The sequence below is a fragment of the Bactrocera dorsalis genome, chromosome 3 (assembly GCF_023373825.1).
Source record: "Bactrocera dorsalis isolate Fly_Bdor chromosome 3, ASM2337382v1, whole genome shotgun sequence".
In the NCBI taxonomy this organism is placed as follows: Eukaryota; Metazoa; Arthropoda; class Insecta; order Diptera; family Tephritidae; genus Bactrocera; species Bactrocera dorsalis.
Genome location: NC_064305.1, coordinates 5837024 through 5862494, shown reverse-complemented (window position 1 = coordinate 5862494; position 25471 = coordinate 5837024). Strand labels below are relative to the sequence as shown.

At 29.6% G+C, this 25471-nt stretch overlaps 1 protein-coding gene across 2 annotated transcripts in view; it reads right to left on the bottom strand.

The window, feature by feature from the left end:
- Nucleotides 1-798: 798 nt before the first annotated feature.
- LOC105228417 (protein goliath) overlaps nucleotides 799-25471 on the bottom strand; it is a 111565-nt gene continuing 86892 nt past the window's right edge. For both annotated transcript variants that reach the window (XM_049453605.1, XM_049453607.1), the window contains 7 exons: nucleotides 20415-21360; nucleotides 18530-18662; nucleotides 9394-9511; nucleotides 8122-8273; nucleotides 7933-8029; nucleotides 1542-1922; nucleotides 799-1478 (listed from right to left, as the gene is read on the bottom strand). In XM_049453605.1, coding sequence (XP_049309562.1) covers nucleotides 999-1478; nucleotides 1542-1922; nucleotides 7933-8029; nucleotides 8122-8273; nucleotides 9394-9511; nucleotides 18530-18662; nucleotides 20415-20967 — 1914 coding nt within the window. In that variant the 5' untranslated portion in view covers nucleotides 20968-21360 and the 3' untranslated portion in view covers nucleotides 799-998. The remainder of the gene's footprint in view (nucleotides 1479-1541; nucleotides 1923-7932; nucleotides 8030-8121; nucleotides 8274-9393; nucleotides 9512-18529; nucleotides 18663-20414; nucleotides 21361-25471) is intronic.

Below are 25471 nucleotides of genomic sequence, written 5' to 3'. Positions count from 1 at the left end.
CATTCCTGAAGTAACTCTGAGTCCATTCCGGTTATGTGGACCCGGCTGTTGTGGGAACGGACCATCGTTTGTATCGGCTCACCTTTTTCAGCATACCTACTGATACAACAAAAAGTTATAGATTTCAAGAATGACTTTTTCGAAGCTTGGCAGTAAAACTGTGGCCTACAGTGACTCTCAAATGCTTGCAATACAAACAGTTTGAGCACCTTTACTGCTGCCTGAGTACAGCTATTTACCCCTAGATGTCGCCATAGTCTGTCAAGCCTATGTTTCTGAAATATTTGACCACTAGATGGTGCGCTCAGTTATTTTGCTTGGCTACACTGTATATTTGATTCACAGCTGTCAAATTCCGCGCTTCAAATAGTTTGTGAAAAATTTATTTCCGCATTCAATGGTGTTGAATTTTATTAAATTCAAGTGTCTACGCGAATTTTTTTTAAAAGAATCGTTTTTTAAATTAGCAGTGTTGCTAGCTTTTGCATATGTGTCAGAATATAGAAATTAATGTTCAAAGAATGTGAAGTGAAAGTGCGTGGTGTGGGGTCTGTTCGTAGGCGTTTCTAGAACATCCGGAAACTTACATCCGGCTGAGAAGTCTCTTTACATCATTAGAAGTTTATTAATATTACTACAACAACAATTCTAAGCGATAAGCGCTAAGAAAGATTGCAGCAACAGCAAACTTAAACGCCAAAACAGTTGGAAGGATTTCATAAGTGCTGGTAAGTGTACTAAGCCGAAATTTTTTACGAGAAAACTAGTTCCTTGAGCAAGTATTAGCATAATCAGGTATTCTTTCTTCAATTTAAACTCTTTATTTCAAATTAACAGTTCCAATTACTCAATTACAGACAAATAATTCATCCTTTCATTCACCTTTCTGTTTTTTTGGAAGTGTAACCAGTGTGTGTAGTGAATATGTGTTGAAGCAAAATTAAAAATATCATTAAGAAATCTCTTCAGCAGCCTCTCTGTATACAGTCTTTTCGTTTCTACTCCAAATCGATACCTTCGCCGTTCACCTGAATCGTGATAGCCACATCCAGTGGCGGCGTTGACTCACGACTACCAGCCGGAGTGCCAGCTTGGCTGGTCACCGGTGAGCGATATGGCAACTCATGCAGCTGTATGGCCCTTTCACTGCCGCGTCTTAACGAACGGCGACGCGCATTGGATGTGGCATACTCCAGCTCAGCGTGTGGCAACGCGCAATTGTTCACTTGCTGTTGGCGCTGGCGCGACTCCGCATAAACAGCATCGGTCAAGTCCAAAATGGTGGCATTTGGGCGCAACTTGGCAACTTCATCGGGCTTAACGCACTCGGCTGTTTCCGCGCCGTCGCCATAACCGCACTCCAGTTCGCCCTGCAATTGCATGGCCTGCTGACGCGCATAAAAGCTGCTCGAGTAGCGTCCATCGGCGGAGCGTGAACGACGCTTCTTAACCGCTTCCGCGCAGACCGTCAATAAATTCTGTAAATATTTCCAAAATTTTTCATAAAATTTATTTTGTAATAATGGAGCTCAAACGCAAACCTCATCCATGCCGTCGCGCGCCACACCACGCCGCAGGCGTCGCAGCCCGTGCTGCTCGTCCAGCTTGTTAGTCATGGCGGACATCCAATCCTTTGCATTGGCCAGCGATAGCGAGGACTGTGAGCGCTCTGGCAAACGTGCAGGAAACAAGGATTCGTGTGTGCCGGTGACGGCGCCAGCTTCAAGCACGAAAATGCGCGGAAAGTCAATGACAAAATCGCGGCTGCGCATGAGTTCGCCGAGCGCTCCGCTGTTTTGTGCGCCAGCTGCCACTGTAGAGCTGAGATTGCCGTTACCAGTTGCAGCACCTGTCGCATTTGTGGCGTTTACCGGCGGGCGATCGGGTTCATATTCCAAAATGCTTTCCTCGCTGCCAAGAAACTGATGGTATATAGAAGTAAGTACTCGGTTAAATCGTATATACGTGTTCTAAAAATTCAGCGCCATGTAGATGCGGTTGTGTTGGCATGATATGTGTTAACCGTTATATACAGTTAAATGCTGTAGAGATCGATTTACCTTAAGCGTAGCTTTACTTTTGTTTTAAAAGCGTTTTCTGAAGCAATTTCTCTTATGATAATTTATTTTGTGAAAAGTTGAAGCAACTGCATTTCAAAACTATTTTTCGAAAACTGTTTTTGAAAATTTATGTATTTTTAAATGGGCGCTAATGAGATTTGTAATTAATATTTTACATTGATGTCACTCTTCTGCAACCTTTTGAAGCGTTCTAGACACTAGCACCATGAAAGCAGCCACAAAAACCCGAAGCGGCATTTTCAAGCATTCTAAAGCATAGCAGAGCTAATAAAAATTCGGTAGCGTTTTTAGAATTCTTCTTCATACTTTCGTTTATTTCATAAATTTTAGCGATTTTTATTAACTATTTTCCGTAACTCTTGAATAGCGCACTTAACTAACTTAGCTTAATACATATACATATGATTCGGTTATATATGCATGTTTGTATGTGTGTATGTACAAAACTATTTTCAGTTATAGTTGTGTTTTACGAATTGAAAAAAACTCTTTTAAAGTTAGAGATTTTTTTTTTTCAGTTGGCAAAATTTTTTTCTTGTGGGTTATTCAACGATATTTAATCAAATATATTAATTATAGCGCTTGAAGGGAAAAATAAAATAAAATTGAAGCGTAAAAAATGATTCTAATGATTCTTTTAAAGCAGCGAGATAGCTTAGGTTGACCTATATGAACACATATTTATGAAAATTTTAAAAGGAAATTTGTTGAAATAGATAATGTCTAACTGTATTTTAAAGGCTGTCAGGGTATATTCACCTAAAGCGGCTATTATCGAGTTTCTTTTTCCTTTTAAAGCTTAAAATAGTATTTTTTTTTCTAAGATTTAATTATTATTTTTTTTTTACAGTTATTACGCTTTTATGGTTGTTAACTAACATTTTTGAACGAATTAAACATTTTTCAATAAAACACTGAATAATTTAGAAGAAACTCAAATTTTATTAAAAAATAAAAAATAAATTAAAAATTAAAAATAGCTCAATTAAATGAATAAAACTAGGAATTTCCATTAATTTTTAACAAAAAAATAATTTTATCAAGTTATTATTTAAGAAAAAAAATTAAATTATTTAAAAAAATTAAAATAAGTTAAAAATATTAAATTAGCTAAAAATATTAATTATTTAAAAAAATAAATAATTGAAAAAAAATTAAATTAAAAAATTTAAATTAAACTGAAATTATATTGAAAACAGACCATTCAAAATTTTTTTACAAAAAGTTTAACCCAACAAAAAAATTTGAAAAAAGAACAAAATTAAATTTCATTAGAAAATAATAATTAAAATTAAAATAGTTATATAAAATTAATCAATAATTAAAAAAACTATATATTTTTTATCCAGTAAAAATTAAAGAAGAAATTAAGTTAATTAAAAATAAAGATAAATTAAATTTATTGAAAAAAAATTAATTAATTAAATTAAAAACATTAAATTAAATAAAAAAAAATTATCAAAATTTTTTTTGTTAAAAATATTACTAAAAAGATTTAAATAAAAATATTAAATTAAATTGCAAAATTACTTTTCAATATTTTTGAATAGAAATTAAAAAAAAATGTGTAATTTAATTAAAAAATAAAATAAAAATAAAAAAATTAATTGAAATTAGAAAAATTTCAGTATGAAAAAATGTTTTAATATTAAAAAAAAGGTTTTTAATATAAAAAATGAATATTTTACATAAAAATTAAATTAAACTTAAATTAAATTAATTAAATTTAAAAAATTATTTAAAATTAAATAAAATTGATATTTCGATATCTTTTAATAAAAATTAAATAAAATTAAAAAAGTAAAAAAAGTAAACAAAAAAATTAATGTAAATTAAAAAGGTTTAATTAAAGTGAAATTAGAAGTTTAAATATCTTAAAAAAATTAAATAAGAAAACGTAAAATAAAAAATATAAGATTTAATTAAATTGAATAGTAATTTTCAATATTCGTTAATTAAAAAATAAATTAAATTAAAAAAAAAATTAAAAATATTGCAAACATTTTTTTTCGTGTCAAATACTTTTTAATGAAAAACTGAATTACATTTGAAAAAAATTAAATTAATGAAATGATTAAATTATATTAAAAATTAAATATAATATCAATATTTAAAAAAAAATTTTAGATAATATTTTAAATGAAAAAGCTTGAAAATCTTTCAATGATATATTGATACATAAATGAAACTGAACCTAATAATAATAAAAAAAAAGCATACCTACAGGGGCTATTCAGAAATTTTTGATGAATATTTGCATTCAATATATAAAAACGGAAATAATTCACGCATTTGCTAAATTTTGATGTCTTATTTTGGTTTTAAATGAAAGGCTATCACATATGTATATTTCATAAAAAAAATAAATTATAAAAAAAGTTCTTAATATGATTGTATAATAAAAGGAATGCTTTTATCAGCACTCAGCCCTCTAAAGTAATGCGAACTATAAAATCGTAGCATACTATTAGGGGCTGCTAAAGAATTTTAAAGGTACATTCAATAGGCATTTATAAACAGAAAGAAATCTCGCTCTTATTAAGTTCTAACTATTAAATTTTAGCTTTAACTTGTAGCTATTTTGGGGGTAAAAAAATTACAATTTCTTGAATATTAGATGTGGATATGATAAAGATGCGAAGGTTGTGAGGAGGCAGCTACATAATTCCTTAATAAATTTCTTTGTTGAGAAATGAGCAACTTTGAGAGTATATTTTTAATAAAAATGGTTCAAAGATATCTAAGCTGCCCAGTAGCATGCCTCCAAAATGTCGCAAGCAATCTATTTCAAAAATAAAATAAATTATAATTTCTTTGTAAAACAAAAACATAAATTAAAAAGGTGTTTTTTTTCGTTTTTGTGAAAATCATTTGTTTATATTTAATTATTCAAATATTTTGTTAACTACACTTACACTGCTACATATGTTTCTTTGTATGTATGTATGTATATTTGAAGAAAAAAATTTCAAATCTGCATTTTATTGTTTTGCGCTTAATTGTTTCGCTTTGACTTAATTTCTACGTTTTAACTGCATGTTAAGTAACACATATCTGCTGTTCTATATTTCTTTAGATATCATATCATATACTCGCATAATATATACTTTATTTTATATATGTATATGTATGGTATTTATTTTCATTAATATTTAATTATTAAATGACTAGTCAATAGTCACCACGACTTTAGCGTTGCGTGTATCGGAACACTTGATTGCTCTTGTATTTAAGACTAAGAATTAACCGTTATGTTTTAAACACTAAAATTATTAAATTGCTATTTTTATTATTGTTTAAGTGTGTATGTATGTGTGTGTGTTTTTCTTTGATTTAATTGGTATGTGGGTTGGATTTTTTGAGCAAAATTTTTATTTTGAAAAATTAAAAAAAAGTATAAACAAATTTTCTTTAAAATTCAAATTTTCTTTAAAATTTTTTTTTTTAATATTTTGTTGCAAATTTGTTTTTATATTTTTTAAGGGAACAAAATTAAAAAAAAAAAAATTCGAAATTTTTTGAAAACGTAAATTTCAAAATTTTTTTGAATATAAATTTTTGTGTTTTTAAATTTTCATAAAAATATGTTAGGCCTTCACAACCAAAGACCGAAATTTTTTTTCGATTTGAACAAAAATGTTCAATATACATTATAATGTATGTTGTATGTACATATGTACACACAATGAAAAAAAAAAGCTAAATATTGGCATACAGTTATTTTTTGAATTATAAATAAAAATTTGAATTTTCAAGAATTTTTATTGAAACATTTTTTATGAAAAAAATATAATTTTTGAGAAAAAATTATAAACAAAAATTTTAACTTTCTAGAAATTTTATTTCAAAAAATTTAATTTAAAAACAAAAACAATATTTTTTTAGAAATATTAAATTTTTTGAAAAAAAAATTTTGTATTATAGAAAAAACTTTAAAGGTTTTAGAATTTTAGAAAAAACTTTCAAATTTTTTAGAAAAATGTATATCTGAAAATATATTTCAGAAAAAAATTTAATTTTTTTTTTCAATTTTAATTAAAAGTGAATTTTCCAGAATTTTTATTTAATTTTTTTTTTTTAATTTCTGTAAAATTAAATTTTTACAGTTTTCTAAAAAAAAGTATGACAGACCTTCATCAAAAAAAAAATTTTATTGAAAAAAATGAAATATTTTTAGTAAATGAATTAAATTTTTTTTTAGAAATACATAACATTTTTTTGTAGACAAATTTTTTTAGAAGAACTTTTTTCAAAAGAAATCTTTAAAAAAATATAATAAAATAAAGTAAGACAGATCTTATCCAAAAAAAAATTTATTATAAAAAACCAAGAAATAAATATATAAAAATCTATAATTTTTTTAATTTTTTTATATTTTTTGGAATTTTTTTCAAATTTTTTCAGAATTTTTTTTACAATTTTTCAAAAAAAAATCGTTAAAAAAGCATAGCAGAATAAGAATGAGACAACCCATCTTCACTAAAAATTTGTAGACAAATATTTGAAATTTTTTATAATTTTACAATTTTTTCAGAAAATTTTTTTCCAGGAAAAACGTTAAAAAATTTTATAAAAATAGAAGATAGGTGGACCTTTTTCGAAAAAAAAACAAAAAAAAATAAAATAAAATTTAAAAACAGAAAAAAAGTGATATTTTTTTAGAAAAAATAATTTTTAAATTTTTTTAGATAAATTAAAAAAAACAGCTAAAAAATTATAATAAAATAAAGCAAAACAAATCTGCTTAATCACTAATTTTTCGAACAAAAAAAGTTTGCAAAGAAAAAACTTTGCTCTCCAACCTACAAATATCTACACACAAACACATATATAAACATATACATATGTATGTATCTCATATACAATCATTAATCGTAACTGTTAAGTCTTAAAAAGTCTCAAAATGTTTTTCTCGCTTATACACTTAAGAATTACTTGCGTTCTCTACAAACTACTCTCTATATCATACAGACGATATCGTTTAGCGCTTAGCATAGTAAAGACAACACAAAAATACAAACAAACAAGTAAGAACTAAAACTTAAAAAATAATTTGAAAAAAATTCACAATAAATTTTACTTTTGCACAAAAATAGCAAAAAAAATTATTTACAGTTTACTTGTAGTGATGTGAGTAGCATAAGTGCATGAATGTGTGTGTGTGTGTTTTGATGAGTTGCATTGCAGCTTGGCGCCAAAGAAATTCAATTTCTCGCATTCACTCCACTTGGCCGCGCTGCTATTTGGCGTTTAGTGTTGTTATTGGTGTTTTTGTGTTGCAGTACGCTTAAACGTCGGTCACTTGGTGACTGGCGGTGGTTACTTGCAACACCAAAGGCGCCGAGTTGCGGCGCATAATGTGGGTGCTGGCGGTGTTGCTGCTGTTGGACGCGCCACTAGTATGCGCATAGGCGCAGCTGTGCTGACAGCAGTTGCTGTTGTTGTTGCCGCCGCTGCTACGCTGTTGGCAGCACGCGCTATCACTTGGCGTGTTGTTGCAACAATTGCAATGACTATGATTACCACTAACGCTACTACCACTAATACCACTACTACTACTATTGCTGCTGCTAGCACAATTACAGTTATGTGCGTGTGCTTGCGCATGCGTCACAGCGCTCGCTGGCAGCTGTGTCTGCGTTGCACCAGCCGCACTCGTCGGTGTTTGGTGTGAATGCGATTGATGTGCGAGTTGTTGTTGTTGATGTTGTGTTTGTGATGTCTGCTGTGCCGCGGAGAAGGGCGGCGCTAGCGCAACTACAATGACCTCCACATCGTTGCTGCCGCCCATTGTTTGGGCGGGGGGCGGCACATGTTGTGGACTCGGTGTCGTGTGTATTTGATCACCCACCACAAAACCGTAGAATTTCAGCACGTCCAGCTTGCACATGGGGCAGGTGCGGTGCTCAATTAGCCACGGATCGATGCAGTTCTTGTGAAATTCATGCCTGAGCGGAAGATACAAGTGGCAGATAAGTGCGGTGTTTTGGTTGTAAATATTAGAAAATTAGGGAATTCTATAGAGATCTCAACTACTCACTTGCAGGGTAATACGCGTATGCAGTCGGATGGTTTGTAGGCCTCAATGCAGATGGCGCAACAATCGCTGTCCATATCCTTGTCATCGCTGCTCTTGCCCGTCTTTGTGGGTATTTTCATGATGGCCTTCTTGGTGACCGAACACAGTTGGCGCTGTGAGGGAGAGAAGAAAGGGGAAAGTGTGTATAACTGATGCTACTAAAAAAATTATTGAAAATTTTGGGCGTTATAAATTTCGATAATTATCGATTGCTGCGAGATATTTATCGATAATTTGTATATATCGAAATTGATGTGTGTTACTAGTTTCGATAATTATAGATAGCTAATAAGTTATTTATCGATAATTTTTATATATCGATAATTATCACATATTCCTCGTGTTATGGATCAAAAGTACTACTCGGTATCGGTATTATCAACGATTATTTCTACATCATTTGTGGATATCGATAATTAAGGAAAGGAAAGTCTTTCAAAAACTTTGCGCGAAATAGCTACAAATTATCTTTAATTATCCAATGCTTAGGAAATATTTATCGTTAATTTTTATATATCGATAGTTATCGCATTGCTCAAAATAAGTACTAGTTATCAATAATTTACGGATACAATTTGAATATATCGACAATTATCGAAAAAAAAGTCGTATAAAAACTTTGCGAGAATTAACTATAAATTTTCGACTGTTTGTGAAATATTTAGCGATAGTTTGTACATATCGATAATCATGACTTATAACTCATCGCATTGCTCATAATAACTACAAGTCGTCGATAATTATCGACTTTTTATACGATAAATATCGATAACTTATAGTCATCATATTGAGATATCGATAATTATCGGAAATAAAAGTGTTTTAGAAACTTACAATATATCAATTATTATCAACTGTTTATATATTTATCGATAATTTGTACAAATCGATAATTATCACATATTTTCAATCGCATTGCTCAAAATAAGTAGTTGTTACCGATTATTAGCGACTACTTATGCAATAATTATCGATAATTTAGTGATATTCTTTGAATATATCGATAATTATCGATAACAAATAGTTATTTTGAGAAAAGTTTTAGAACGATTTAAAAAGCAATACCGATAATATAATATGCTTATGCGAGCGTATTTAATCAGTAATCTTCGGCACCGCTCGCTCTTGTTGCGTTCTCACTTATTTCATTTCTTTTTATAGTATATCGTTTGTTGTCGTTGTTCTTTTTTATAATAATTATATAATTAAAAAAAAAAAACTTTGCGCCCTTACCGATTGCTGATCCTTCGTCTGCAGATATCTAAAGCGTTGTATGTAGTAGAACAGCAACCACACCAGCGATATCACCATCAGCACGATGAAGGAGACGGACACAAACAGCACGGATGTTCTACGAATATGTAAGAGAGTAGAAAATAATAAAATAATCGATTTTTCAAGCATAAATACTTTAGAACTAACTTTTTAATATACAAAAATAATTATTTAAAGGAAATGGAGAGAGAGAAAGAGATTAGAGAGATAAAAAATTGAGAGATAACATATTTACAGTTATTCAAACGAAAAAGAACGAGGTAGATATCGATAGTATAAAATAATAATCGAGCCACAACGAATACTCATGTCTTAAATATATAGTTTGCTTTTAAGTATTTATATATATTTAGATATTTATATATATTTGTATATATGTATATATATTTTTTTATTTTTAAAATAAAAGTAACATTCAAAGCTTAAAATCGTGTTTATTTGTGAAATAAAGCCATAATTTATATATTTTACGATAAAATATATTTTTGAGTATTTTAATATTGAGGATTATGTTTTTAATATTTTATCATTTATATAAAGTAATTAAAATTTGTAGGCTAAGTTGAGTTAACTGAGGAAATTTTAATTTATTTTTTTTTTAACTTAATTCCATTTTCTGAAAAATTTAAACAAAAAATGCTTCTAAACATATCCAAAACACATTTTAAGACACTGAAGGATTTGCTCGCTCATATTTTTCCTTTTACCAAAAAACAAATTTTTTTAATTATATTTGTTTATTTTATTCCAATTTTTTTATTATTAAATTTTTTCTGGTTTTTTGTTTCATTTTTTATCCAATTTTTTCTTAATTACATATTTTGTATTTTTTAATATTAATTTTTTTATATATTTCAATCAATTTTTTAAACGAAATTAAAAATTAAATTTAATTTAGTTTTAAATCTTAATCATTTTTGTTTTTTTTTATTTTATTTAAATTTTTTTGTTTCATTTTTTATTTAATTTTTCTAATTTTTTCTTAATTACATATTTTGTATTCTTTAATATTTTATATTTTTTTAAATATATTTTAATTATTTAATTTATTAAAAAAAAATTAAATAAAATAAATTTATTAATTTAAGAAATGTATTTAAAAATGTAATTTAAAAAAAATTTAATTAATTTTATTTGTTATTTTTAATTAATTATTTAATTTTATTTTTATTTTTCTTAATCTGTTAATATTTGTTAATAATTTAATTTTTTAATTAATTATGTAATTTAATTTTTTTGTTATATATAAAATTTTTTTTTAATTTTTCTAAATCGTTTTAAAATTTTTACGGGCGTAATTTGTAATATTTTATTTTTTTTGTATATAATTTAAGATAATTAATCAAAATTGTTTTTTTTTAATTAAAGTTACTTTCTTTTTTTAGTTTTTAATTCAAATTTACTTGTTTTAAACTAAAATCAAATTATTTTAAATTAAAATTAAATTATTTTAAATTAAAATTAAACTTAGTTTTATATTATTTTTTAATTTTATTTTTTAATTTTTTATTTCTTTTTTATTTTAAAAATATAATTTTTAAATTATGTTTTATTTTAATTTAATTAATTTATTTTTTATTTAATTTTTTTTAATTTCATTTAATCATTATTTTTTATACATAATACTCATTTCTGTATACTATTTTGCTCAAACAATGCATGAACTCGGATATGTTGTAGAACTGTATAAACGCATCGCACTACTACATAACTAATACGTTGTTTTTGTATTTACGAGTATGTATGTACTTTTGTATGTAAATTTGTAAACTTTTTGCAACTCAACAAACGTGAACAATACTACGCACTTACTTTTTTATGATCTACAACATATCCGAATTTCATCCAAAATGTAGTCGGCTACCCTGTACGATTTTCTTGTAGTATCTAAAAATAGCGTAAGGAAAATTCAAATATGTACATACAATTAAATGTTAGATTTTTTTGTAATTTAATAGGTGCAAAGTGAATTAGAGAAAGTGGGGTTTTCCTTTTTTTTAGTAAAAGTGGAATAGTTTTTCAGACCAAAAGAGAATATTAAAGTCTGCTAAATTTTGTTATTATTTCTTTATAACGATATTTTTTCCGGACGAATATTTATTGGGTTCCATTAGTCGCAGTGCAAAACCTCGAGGCTTAAAATGTCCCACAAAAATGTTCTTCGTTCAATGCTCGAATGTTTTGCCAAATATATTGTACATAGGTCTAAAATGTCAGCCACGCTTGGGTTTCAAATCTACACTCCGCCGACTGCTAGTCAATCGTTACAATCATTAATTACCACAACTAATATTGTAATTATTGCCATGAAATATAAATGTAATTAAATTCCAATATATGCACATGTGTCTCCATAACACAAGTACAACAACAACGCACTACCAGTGAGCAATCTCATACAGGCATATTACCTCACCGTGTGTCACTAAGCAGCTTAAATGCACAGCTATTTATCTAAGCAAACAACTTGTAATTGTCTTGTAAAGTTTTACGTGGAAATTTGCAAAGACATTAGGCACCTCGACACACACACATACAAACATATACACACATTAAATATGTATGTGGGTAACTGGGCAATCCAGCGTCGTGATTGAACTATGAATTTAGCGGCGGCGCATGATTAGTTCAAGAAACTTCCATTTTTGGCGCAATTTCATGAAAGCAACGAGCAATAATTGCAATAAATTTAGACATGCGAAATTTATGCGTTAGACTGACTTGCTGTTTTTGTTATCATTATAATTTTTTATTGTTTTATTGTTGCTTTATATGCAGCACACATGCCGCAGGGGGTGGGTGGGGCTAATTTTTATTCATTGCCAACGGTAACCTTCCAAAGCAATGAGGCAGCAAATATTTATGACGCACGTGCAGAGTATTTAAAAGTATTTAAAAGAAGATGGACAGAAAAATAAATGGAGAAAAAAAAAAAATAAAATAAAAAAATATATAAAAAAAGGAATAAAAGAAAAAAAGGAAAAATATATAAAAAAGAAAAAAAAAAGAAAAAAAAAAAAAGAATAAACAATAAAAACAAGTAAAATCGTTTACTACGTTCGCACGGAAGCTATAATACCTTTCACAGGTGAATTTTTTATAGCAGAAAAGGGTATAAAAAGCTTTGTAGCTTGATTTTGATCAGCCAGTTTGTATGGCAGCTATATGCTATAGTGGTCCGATCCGAACAATTTCTTAGGAGACTGTAGTGCTATCTTAGACAATAATCTGTGCCGAATTTCGTGTAGATATCTCGTCAACTGAAAAAGTTTTCTATATAAGGTCTTGATTTTGACTGCTCAGTTTGTATGACAGCTGTATGCTATATTAGTCCGATCGGCACAATTTCTTCGTAGATTATGGCAATAACTTAGATAATAATCCCTGCCAAATTTCATGAAGATATCTCAGCACGTAAAAAAGTTGTCCATACAATCACTTGACCCCGATCGTTCTGTTTATATGGCAGCTATACGCTATAGTTGTCTGATATCGACAATTCTGAGAAATAAGCAGCTTCTTAGTGAGCAAAAGACGTGTGTAATATTTCAGATCGATAACATAAAAAGTGAGGGACTAGTGCGCATATATGCATATGAACAGACAGCCAGACAAGGATCAATCGACTTAGCTGCTCAGCATGATCATTTATATATGTATGTTCCAACGTTTACTTCTTGCTTGTTAAATGCTCTCAGTGTACTATATATACCCTGTCTAAGGTATAAAAATTATTTTCCAACCACAATTCACGCACAAAATGGACAAGCCTAAACCACAGTAGCGGAAAATAGACAACAAAAAGCAAATTCCAACGAAAATTTTGCGCATTCTTCAAGTGTTATGCATACAAATGCGTTCGCCGCGCGACGAGAGTGGCTAGAACTGCGCCACGCCACGCTTAGATATACATACATACATACATATACTTATCTCCATAGTAGCATGGCTGCCTGCATGTGAGAGCGTGTGTATGTGAGCGACAGGTGTGCCAACACTAAGCTTAATGTCCATAAAAACTTTTGCGGGCACAATTTGAATTTAGACATGTCTCTTTTCGCACAGCCAACATGTTTGTATGTATACATGTGTTGTTGTCGGTGTGTGCGTGCAAAATATTCCAGATCCCCAGCCGTTTGTTAATACAAAACGACTCAATGTTAAGTCTAAACTTAATCTTTATTATGGAGCAGTAAAAATTCAATTTGTTTATGTTGTGTACACGCTGCGACATGGCTCTTATCACCACAGCAACAACACTAAAAACAATAATAGTAACAACAACAACAATAATAATAATAACAACAACCAACGTCGAGACAATTTCGCACGTAGTAAACACTGAAGGAACTAGATAGCATGAAGGGAATAGAAATAAAAAAATTATAAAATAGAGAAATAAGGAAGGGCAAAATCAGTCAGTATAGAAAGAAAAGTTTGGTAACACACTATAGGATAATAAAACCACAAATTTAATGCAAATAACGGAATTTTCGGTAGTGCTATAATCTCAGCTTTGGATGACATGATCTCAGCTTTGGAGGGGGCGGTAGCCTCTACCATATAATAAATCCATCAAATCCTTTGGAATTTTGCATGACAGTATTAAGTTTTAGATTTTGCACTCGAGTGTACTTTGAATAGTCGCGAAGTGGTGGTAAAAAAAAATTCAATAATAAAAAAATATAAAATATAAATAATAATAAATAATATAATAAAAACCAAGAGTTTCACAGGAAGTAGTAATAGATCCCTTGGATTAGATAAGTAAAAGAGGATTGCACCGCGACCGTCTATTGTAACCCTTATTACAATTTTTTTAATAGAAAGGTGTTCTCATAGGTTCTCCATATAATTTGGGAAGATGTCGGGATTATAAATTTGTTTACTAAACGGCTAGATTTGGTGGTTTCTAAAAATTGTATTTTTTATGAAACAGTGAGAAAAACTTAGTGTTTCGACACAAACTCGAGTTTAAGATATTGAGTTTATAGAGTGAGGGCGTTGTTTATTGTCGATTTTTCAGCGCTTGAGTTTCCATAAAATGAGAAAAAAAATTTTTAAAAGATCCCGAGACTCGAGTTTAAAGTAGTGTTTACTGTCGAAAATTAAATGCCTGAATTTTCATAAAACTAGAAAAAATGTTTATAAAAAAATTCCAATTCCCGACAAACTCGAGTTTAAGATATAGAGTTTAGAGTTTGATTTTTAAATGCATGAGTTTTTATAAAACAAGAAACACTATTTTTAAAAGTTTTCAATTTCCCCACAAACTCGAGTTTAAGATAAGAAGTTTATCGTGCATAGTTAGTGTTTATTTCCGATTTTTAAATGTTTGAATTTTCATAAAGAAATATTTTCAAAAAATTTAATTTTACCACAAACTCGAGTTTAATATGTTGATAGTTAGTATTTATAGGAGTGTTAAGAATTGATTATTTCAAATTATATTTTTAACACAAAAAATGGAAATTTTTCGTGGTAAACTCAGTGTCTGTGAAAAGTGTTTATTACTAGCAATAAACTCGAGTTTGTGGCACAGCATATAAAGCTTTTCGTCTATATTCAAAGTTCAATACCAATTTAACTCTTGGAAAGAACATAATCGCTGATGGATAATGAATTAATCATATACTTGAGTATAGACTCTTGATTAACCTAAATTTAGTCATCCATTATACAGTCAGCTCTTGAGTAGATTTATTACTTCTTAATTTCCAAACTACGCAATTTGTGTTTATAACTGCAAAAATATGTATTTTACCAGTTAAGTCTACCATAATGTCTGGGTTTGCGTGATAATGATCGGAGAATATTTTTAAGTCTAAAGACCACATTTCATTCACGTGGCGTTAGTGGATTAAAAGATAATCAAGTATGATAAGCAACAAAGTTGTTTTGTATATACTTATGTACTTATACAAGATATATATGTATATGTATATGTACATTTGAAAATAAGAAAATATTAAGATTAAGAAACCAAATGATTTCAGGTTTCGTGGTATTAAATTTTTCATATTTCTAGCATATAGTATTTTAGTATATCAGAATGTAGAAAATTTTTTATGAAACTTTGATATTTTAAATGAGCTTCTAGCAGATATTTTAGGACGTTGAACCGCATTTAGACTGTAGAGAATTTTTTTTTCTAGATTTCTAAAATAAACACCCTTACAGAAGACAATGTTTTAAACAAACAGCAAAGTAAAACAAAATGTTGCCTACATTTAGGGATATTTTATATTTTTAGCTAAGTCACCTACCAATTAATTTGTTTACATTCGAAATTAAAAAAAAGTAAATGAAAATGTAGCCTACATTTAGGGTCACTTTATATTTTTAGCTAAGTCACCTACCAATTAATTTCTTTTATTTTGCTAAATGATTCTTTAGTTGCTTAAAACAATACAAATTATGAAAATGTAGCCTACATTTAGGGTCACTTTATATTTTTAGCTAAGTCACCTACCAATTAATTTCTTTTATTTTGCTAAATGATTCTTTAGTTGCTTAAAACACTTGACTCAAGATTTTTCTTACACAGTGAAGAGACACAGCTAATAAAAATGGAAATAAGTGCCTGTAGAGGAAAATGCTAACCAAAGCGCATCGAATGCCCAAAAGATAATAAAGCTTACTAACTTTAAGACCTCCCATTTCAAAACAATGCTTAACTGCCGCAATATGCACTTCAATTCTAATTCTCCCCAGGTCATTAGAAAAGCTATTGACCTCTTGGACACAAATCAACCCAGCTCAGCTATCAGTTAACAAGCGCAAATGCTTGCGCTGCCTATCCATTTCCAAATCTCAAGGCGCTAAGGTGTATTCGAGAGAATTTGGCTGCTTATTTTAGTTACACATACCAACACATATACACACATACAGTTCAGTGGCCCCGCAGAGAATTGCATATTTATTTTTATAAAGCAAATTTGATCGTCTGAGTATAGGTATGTATATTCACATTTGCGCATTTTGTTTATATTTTTGTCAAACACTCTCGTTTTAGCAACCGCTTAGCTGTTATACATATGTATATATTTATATTTATAATTATATATAGTATAATACATATTTGCAAGTGTATATGAGCGTCATGTATGCCAATGCACCGCCAGCATCCAGCTCATTACTCGCTGTGTTATTATTGGAATGTGCGCCCCGGGCGACTATTACTTAGCCGCTTATCAGTCGACTACGTGAAATCCAAGCGCTAAGCGTGTCTGTGTGTGTGTTTCACGTGCTTCATGGCGAGCGACTATTTGTTTAATTTTATTATTTAATTTTGACTTCATTCACTAAATAGCAGTCTAGTACATAAATAAACAGTCAGTCAGTGCTTTGCATAAGTATGGGTTCACTTAAGTCTTAATGGCAGACAGTCGGCAAGGCGATTGTGTGTCGCTCAAGTGCATTGGCATTGCAAAATTTGCCAAATTCTTGCAAGTCTAGTAAATATGAATTCATTATGCGAGTGCATGCCTTCGATGGTGGCATATTTGAATATTTAGTATATATATTTATATGTATATATGTATACTTGTATGTAGTGTCTATATGCTAATGACAAATATTGTTTATGAGTTCACACACTTTCGTGGCCGCGCTTCTGAATTAATTCCAGTAATCTGCAGTAAAGTTCGCTGAACTTGATTATATAGCAAGTATATATTTTTGTATCAGAAAAATATTACACAAGACATTTTTGAAAATTATCAAAAAAAAATGAAAATTATTACAAAAAATTTTTAAAAATACTAATATTTGACAAAAAAAAATTTTAATTTTTTTTAATTAAAAACAATACTTATAAAATTTTTGAAAAGCAGTCAAAACAAATTTTGAAAATTAATTAAAATAATTTTTTACAATTACATACAAAAACCTAAAAAAATATGTAAAATTATTTTAAAAAATTAATTAAATAATTTTTGATAAAAAATTTTAAAATTATTTATTAAAAAAAAAATTATAATTAAAAAAAATACTCGAAAAAAGTTTGAAAATTATTTAAAATTGTTTAAATTTTTCAAAATTAATTAAACATTTTTTGGATTAATAGAAAAATTTTTTGGCAATTATACAAGCTTAAAAAAATGTAAAATTATTTAAAAAAATTAATTAAAATTTTTTTTGATAATTATTAATACGAAAAAAAGTAGTCAAACAATTTCCCAAAAAATTAAAAATATTAATGTATGGAAATTAAAAATCAAAATTATTAAAAATTATATTTTTTTTTTAATTATTGAAAAAACTTTTCAACTGTTTTTTAAAAAATAAAAAAAAAATATTTTTATTAAATTATTGAAAAATTTTGTTTTTGATATTTAATAGAAAAAAAAGTTGAAAAATTTTTAGACAATATTAAAAATCTAATTAATTTCATTTTATTAAAAAAAATGAATTTATTTATTAATAAAATATAGGAAAAAAATATTACAAAAAAAATTATAATTATTAATTATTAATTTTTATAATTATTAATTTTTTTTTATTAAAAAACTAAATTTAGCAGATATATGCTATAGTGGTGCGATATCGCCGTTTCGGTCATATCGATCGATTCTGGAGGTGAAAAGAACGTGTGCAAATTTTCATAAAAAGATCTCAAAAACTAAGGAACTAATATACTTTATTTAAAGGGTCTCCTATCCTTCTTTACATCCTTCTGATACCGCGATTGCAAACAACTCTCCTGATATCGCTTCAAAAAATATGAGAAACCCCTCAAAACAGTCGCCCAATCACTGAACCATTCGACATTCAGCAAGCGCATGCATTATTGTTGTTGATAAATATTTATAAATGAGCACCAGCAATTTCACACGGAACTTTTATGAATGAAGATAGCACTTTGTGCAGTGATCGGCTTAAATTTGCACCCGAGCTGAAAAGTACGATACACTTTCTGCTAGTCATAGTGATGCATAAAATATACGTATGCTCGTAAGTACTTATATAGCCATCTGTCTGTATGTTTGAATTTACTAGCAGCCGCCATTACTGCTTTCGGTAGTCATCGGCCATTATCAATAAGTGCAATAAATACTTAAGAAAAGGGGTATCATAAAATATTCACACGTACTTGTTTAGCGTATTTAATGGTCGGCTACCGGATCGGCCTTTTATGATGGCGGCATCCATTTGCAATCCTTGATCAACGATTCGTGCTATTTCCAAACCAATCTCCAGATAAGTTATCACAGCTGTTATATCGCCTGAAATGCGCAAGAAAGTAATGAAGTAATGTAATTTTATTGCGATTAATTGTTGAGTAAGGGTATAGGCTATTTATACTATTATTATTTTTGCTTTAATATACATTCATTATATGAAACTCTAAGCTTGCGTAATTCAACGTAATAATCTGCGCAAATTAAATTATTATTGTTATTATTTGTAATTACTTAATGATTACAATAACTAAAATATCGTTGTTATTGAGTATTTATGTTGTAATGGCAATAGAAAATAAAAAGTTTATGAAAGTGTAATTTTAGTACTGCAAAATGTTTTTATAATTACTTTGCTCAAGTTTTAATAACTCTATAATAACCATTACCAATATCATATAAATACTTTTAGATAGATGTATGAGTTTTAACAATAACAAATTCCATTTCGGCTAATATAATGTTAAGAGTATATGTAATTGTTATAAAAGTAATGGAGTTAAAAAAGTAATGATTACATTTTAGATTACATAATACATTACATAATGTTGAGAGTTTAACGAAATATGTAATTTATATAATTTAATATAAAAGTAATGAAGTTAAAAAAGTAATGATTACATTTTGCATTACGTGCATTTATAGCTAATTATGTACATATGTTAAAATTGTAAAATGATGAAATACATTGAATTTCTGTTATTTCTATGTATGTATTAAATAATGATTACCATTACCAGTGTTTGCACTAAAACCTTTGCTAAATTATAATTTCGCAATAGCTAAGCTATTTTGAGGAATATTGCCATAGTTATTATTTTTATATAAAAATTACGCAAGCGTTAATTGCATTGATTAAAAGTGATTAATCAATTTAATTGCAAAAAATTACTTTCTCACTAACAAGAATTTAACTTAATGTAAATAGTTGACAATTCTGTTTGCCAAGAATGTTTTAATTTGAAATCGTAAGATACTGAAGTATAATAAATTTGGTTACAAAAGTAATTATTTTAAAAACAACGAATGTTTATCTATAATTGTTAATCGCAAGTTATTGATATATGTGCTGTAATCATTAATTAATTTTGATTACAAAACAGTAATCAGAAACGCATAGCACTTGGACTTTAACCTTTAAATTTCCTTTTACACATTTTTTATTTGTTTTCGATTTGATTACATTTGCTGTAATCATTGCTTTATTTTGATTACAAACCAGTAATCAGAAGCTCATAACAACTGCACTTTAATTTTATAACGTAATTTTTATTTTTTTATTTATTTTCAGTTTAATTACATTGAATGTAATCATTACTTTATTTTGATTACGAATCAGTAATCAAAATCGCCTAACATTTCTCTTTTAATTTGTAATTAAATTTTTAATTTTGGATTAATTTTATGTTTGATTACAATTATTGTAACCATTACTTTATTTTGATTACTAAGCAGTAATCAGAAGCTCATAACAACTCTTCTCAAACTTTCTAATTAAATTTTTGATTTATTTTCTATTTAATTACATGTGAAGTAATCTTTAATTAATTTTGCTTAGAAGTAAATAATCAGAATCTGGTAACAAATGTAATTTAAAAAAAATATTATATCAACATTACTTCCTTAGCTTTTAGTTACCTAGTCAGAAGTACAAAATATGCTTATCTAAATATGCTTATAAATATCTATAATATAGGGCAAATTCCGCGCAATTTCATTTGATTACTGTGAAGGTAATTGTTGTACTTAGAGTCCAATACAAGCGCTTAAACAACTACAATTACTTTGCATACTTACGCAGTTGATCTCTAATCTGCATTTTCTCCAGATTGTTGACCGCTTTGTCATTGTAGATGATCACACCGATCGCACCACGATCGTACACATGTTTCACCTTCTCCTCGAATGTGCAAAAACCGCGCTTCACCAACGCAATCCAACCGACACCTTTGGGTGGAAAACTCTCACCATTAGTGCCCGCGATCTTGGACGTACAAGCCGTATCATCGGTTATATTACCGATCGTGCTGATGTGTACGAGTTTACCCTCTCTACTATCCACTTTACCCTCACCGTAACGTGCCTTCTCCTCACTATGCGCCAACTTACGTATTTCACCAAACTCATTCAAGTAGGTGAAATTCAAATAGGCATAATTATAGACATCTATAATGATACGCTCCTCATTGGCGAGCATCTGGGTGGCATTCGCCGTGCGAAAATAACGATCGAGATCCTGATTCGCTATGGACATGGCCGCCACAAAAGTGGTGGTTGTCGTGGTCGAGGTCAAACGCAGACCGCCGAGCAGGAAGAGGCATGCTAATAGCAGCAACTCCTTGGAACACATTTTCAGTTGAGTTGCTATGATTGTTTATTTTGGTTTGGAGCGACACGAAGCTCCTATTTACACGAAGCGGTTATATGTATATGGGTGTGTAAATATATATGTATTTATAGGTTATGTGCACATTCACTTTTGAAACACTTTTTGATTTTTTCTTTTTTTTTAGCTAATTTTTGCAACTCTTTTTTACTATTTCTTGTTATGTTTTGCTACGCGGCCAGACGCTGCGCTCTGCTTTCGCACGTCGCCACTTTTCGTTTGCACATTGGATGCGAAATCACTTCTGATATTTAAGCAGACACGTCGCGCTTGTCGCTGGCGTTTCGTACGTTTTCTGCTCGAGTGCTGGGACCGACGTCTTCGACACACCTCTCGTCATCGAGTGCCGCAAGTGTACTGCAATGAAAAAATTAGACACAATTTTAATTTGGGCCGAACACGTATATTGTTTGATGTTGTTAAATAATTTTTGCTTCAATTTGTTTTTTCGTTTTTTAATTTGTCGTTTTATCATTAAATTCTGTTTACTGTTATGGCAATGTTTCGAACCGTTCGTGCGCAAAGGCGCTGATAAGATTTGAATTTCGCTATATGGCGGTTCGGTTGCGTATCTCAATTGATTCGTAAATGTTTTTGTTGATTGAAGCTCTCAAAACAATGCGAGCGTAATGTGGTGGGAGAGTGAGAGTGAGTGTGGGCAAAGGTGTTCGTATTGATTCAAGTAATTAATTATAAATGTATTTATGTTTTTAAATTTGCGTGAGTTTTTTTTTTTTTGTAAATAAGATCTGGTGAATGTATTATTTTCGGAGACAAAAAGCAGTCAGGAGAGGGAGGCTTGAGGCAAGCGATTGCACTTGTATAAAGACACCTTTTAGGTATTAAAATTTGTATGGTGTACATATTTATCTCGCTCAACGTCATCACTTCTCTTATCATTATTTTAAAGATCAGATACTTCATTTAACTGCTGAGTATTGCTTTGCAATTACGTGTTACGTTATTGTCCGATTTGCATCGATTTCGAATGAGCTAATTTTACACACTAACAAACATATGTACTGCTATATATAGACATATCATTTAGTATATGTATGTATATATTCACATATATATCTTCATATCACTCGCGTAAATGATTTGCATGCCTCGTTTATATTTTTGGACTGATATTGCATATGTTGTGATAAAATCGACAATGTGCTGTCAAGTAATTACAACAAAAAGTATTAATAAGATATTTTTTTGAACTCCACTTAACCGAAGCAATAATACCCTTCAGAGTTGCCATACCATACCATAAATTTGTTCAAAAAGAACTGCATCTTGATTTTAACCAATCAGTTTGTATGACAGCTATATGCTATAGTAGTCCGATCTGAACAATTTCTTTCAAGATTGTAGCCTTGTCTTGAATAATAATCTATGCCAAATTTCGTGAAGAGTTTTCGTTAAATAAAAAAGTTGTTCATACAAGGACTTGAGTTTGATTGTTCAGTTTGTATGACAGCTATATGCTATAGTAGTCCGATCTAAACAATTTCTTTCAAGATTGTAGCCTTGTCTTGAGGAATAAGCTGTGCCAATTTTCGTGAAGATATCTTGTCATTTAGAAAAGTTGTCCATACAGGGACTTGAGTTTTATCGGTCAGTTTAGATGGCAACTTCAACTTAACCAACTATTTTCTGGGAATGATAAATGTAACAACAATTTTTCACAAAATGAGAAATTTGGCCAGACATTTCTTCTTAAATTGAAAATTTTGGAACTGCAGCCCCAGGTAGGATTATTTTTTATATAGTACAATCAAGTGAGTCATAATTCGGAATTTTTTCAAAGAGCGCACAGTATACCATAGAAAGAACTCAACTCAGCGTAAATTCTACGTATATGTTCTGCTCTACCTGATTCACTTTGGTTTCTTTGGTGTGAACTCGATCAGACTGATGAATTTCTACAACAAATTACTCTTGTGAGATTTATTCTCAAAGTCATTTTCTGTTTTTTGAAAATGTTCGTTGAATTAAAGCAGTTTCGAAAACAATTCGGTAGCATAAATTTTGCCTTCAAAGCAGCAACACTGGTCTACACATTTCGTATTATATGGGATACCCTTACTTAATCTACTATATAATATGTATGTCTTAAACAGTGGCGGTTTCAAAATTTATTTCTGGAGCTTTTCTTTCTTTCTAACATATTTTTAATGTTTAAATAACTTCATAAACATTTCTGAATTTGATTTAAAATTTCTGATTTTGGCTTTGACACCCAAAACGCCCCCTTGGAACCGCCACTGAAATAAATTCTGGTGGGTGTCTTTCTTTCTGACATATTTTCTGCTGAATTTTAATTATAATCTGCGATTTTAGGCAATGAGGGCCTTTGACATCCAAAACCCCCCATGGATCCGCCACTGTTTTGCACAATTTTTTTCGCGTTGGATTTTGAAATTGTTACATATATCCATCAAAATATTATATTTATGTCGTTTATGAAAACATTTTAATCCGAAATCTCAAGGCTTGTCAATCTTTCGAGAGCAAAATGCATGAGCATGAGCTTTTGTGGCGAAGTCATTGTGCGCTTAAATGCTATTGACGTTTTCAAGGCTCTTGACATAATAACACATGAATGCAGGCGCACATACAGCCAAACAAATATATAATATATGGATGTATATATATATTATATAATATATAAGTATATATAATATGGCGATACATATTAACAGCCAGGGGTGACAATGGCTTTGGCTGATGTATTGTATTTTGTGGTATTTTATAAAGGAAAATAATATCTCTTTAGACAGCTATTTATCTACGGTTAGGCACGTTGCAATAAGCTAATAGGGTTTCATTGTGCCGAATATACATATAGACATATATACAAATGAGGCCGAAAATGGTTTATTGTCATACAAAAAAATGCATGAATGCAGGCAGAAAATGGTACAATTTGGCGCTGATCTCAACTGAGATGTGAAAATACCGAAAATTTGGGTATTATGTGTTATATAGATAGATATAGATTTGTATATAAATATGTTCCATCTGCAATTATATATAAATATAATATATAAAATTGCTAAATCCACGTAAAAAGGAAAAAAATTGCTGCAATATCCACAAAAGCCATTCACACCTGAACCGCCTGAACCTCTGCCAATGCGATGTGCGAGTCACCAAGAGTCGCCGCTCACAATTTATCATACCGCTGTGTGGCTACACTAATCGATTGCTGCTTTTGCTGCCAGGCAACAAATATCCGTGAGCCTCGTCGCAGGAAGTGCCATTTTGACACTTGGCATGATTGACGTCCTACCCACTTGATTGCCGCCAAGACAAGGTGTGGGCAGATGCCATATATTTAATATGAAAAATGTAAATTTCCACAAAACAAAGTAATCAAACAAAGAATTTCGCATAATTATAAATTGTGCGTCAGCGCAAAAAATTGCTACTAACGAATATATGCGCAACGGAAGCGATAAAGCATGCTCATTCGCAATTTGGCGCCAAAAGGCTGTGCTGGCGGGTTTAGCATAACAAAAGGCGGTGTGGGTAAGGTTGACAACTCCTTGATGGATGCGCTGTGGGCATATCATTTACGAATACACATACATAAACGTATTCATATACATATCAGATATATGTTCATAAAAGCTATATATCTCTCTAGATAAGTCTCATATGTACGTTAAAATCATATATCTGCCAGTATAAGCCTCATGTGTGCATTGTTGGCTCGCGTTTGCTCATTATGCCTGCGAAGCATGTGCCTGCCGCACGAGCTTTGATTGTGCTTAAATTTTAAGACTTCTTCTAATATAGGCGCACAATGCGTGAACCCAAATTGAAAGGCATATATGGCACATCAGCATACAGAGAATGAAGCCCCAAAAAAAGAGTAGGGGCTTGTCGCCATATAGAAAATGAAAAATCTAAATTCCGTGTAAGTAGGGGCATAATAACAGCCGTTTTATATTTTTCGGGCACGTGGCCATAAGCAATACTTGCATATCTGTGAGATTTGTGCTTAGCAACATGTGTGCTTGGTGATTATGCTTAAATATTTAAATTCGTTAAAGATAAAAAACTTAACTTTTAAAATTATTTTCAAATAAAGTTACATTTTTCAAAAAATTAACTAACTTTTTTTTATAAAAATCTTAAATATTATAAAATAATAGATTATTTTAATAAAAAATTTAATAAAATTTCTAAAAAAAAATGCCTCAAAATAAAATAAAAAAATTTGTTTATAATAAAGCTGTTTTAAAACATATTTTTTATTAATATATTTTGTAATATAAAATTAATTATTTTTTTATAAAATCGGTACTAGACACTGGCTAACGAAAACCTAGGCAGTTGGCTAAAAATTAAATGAAATTAAAAAAAAAATATTTCGAAAACTGAAATTTTTTAAAATTTAATTTCTGAAAAATTAAAAAATTGTATTATATTTATTTGAAAGATTAAAATATTATATATTATAAATTAT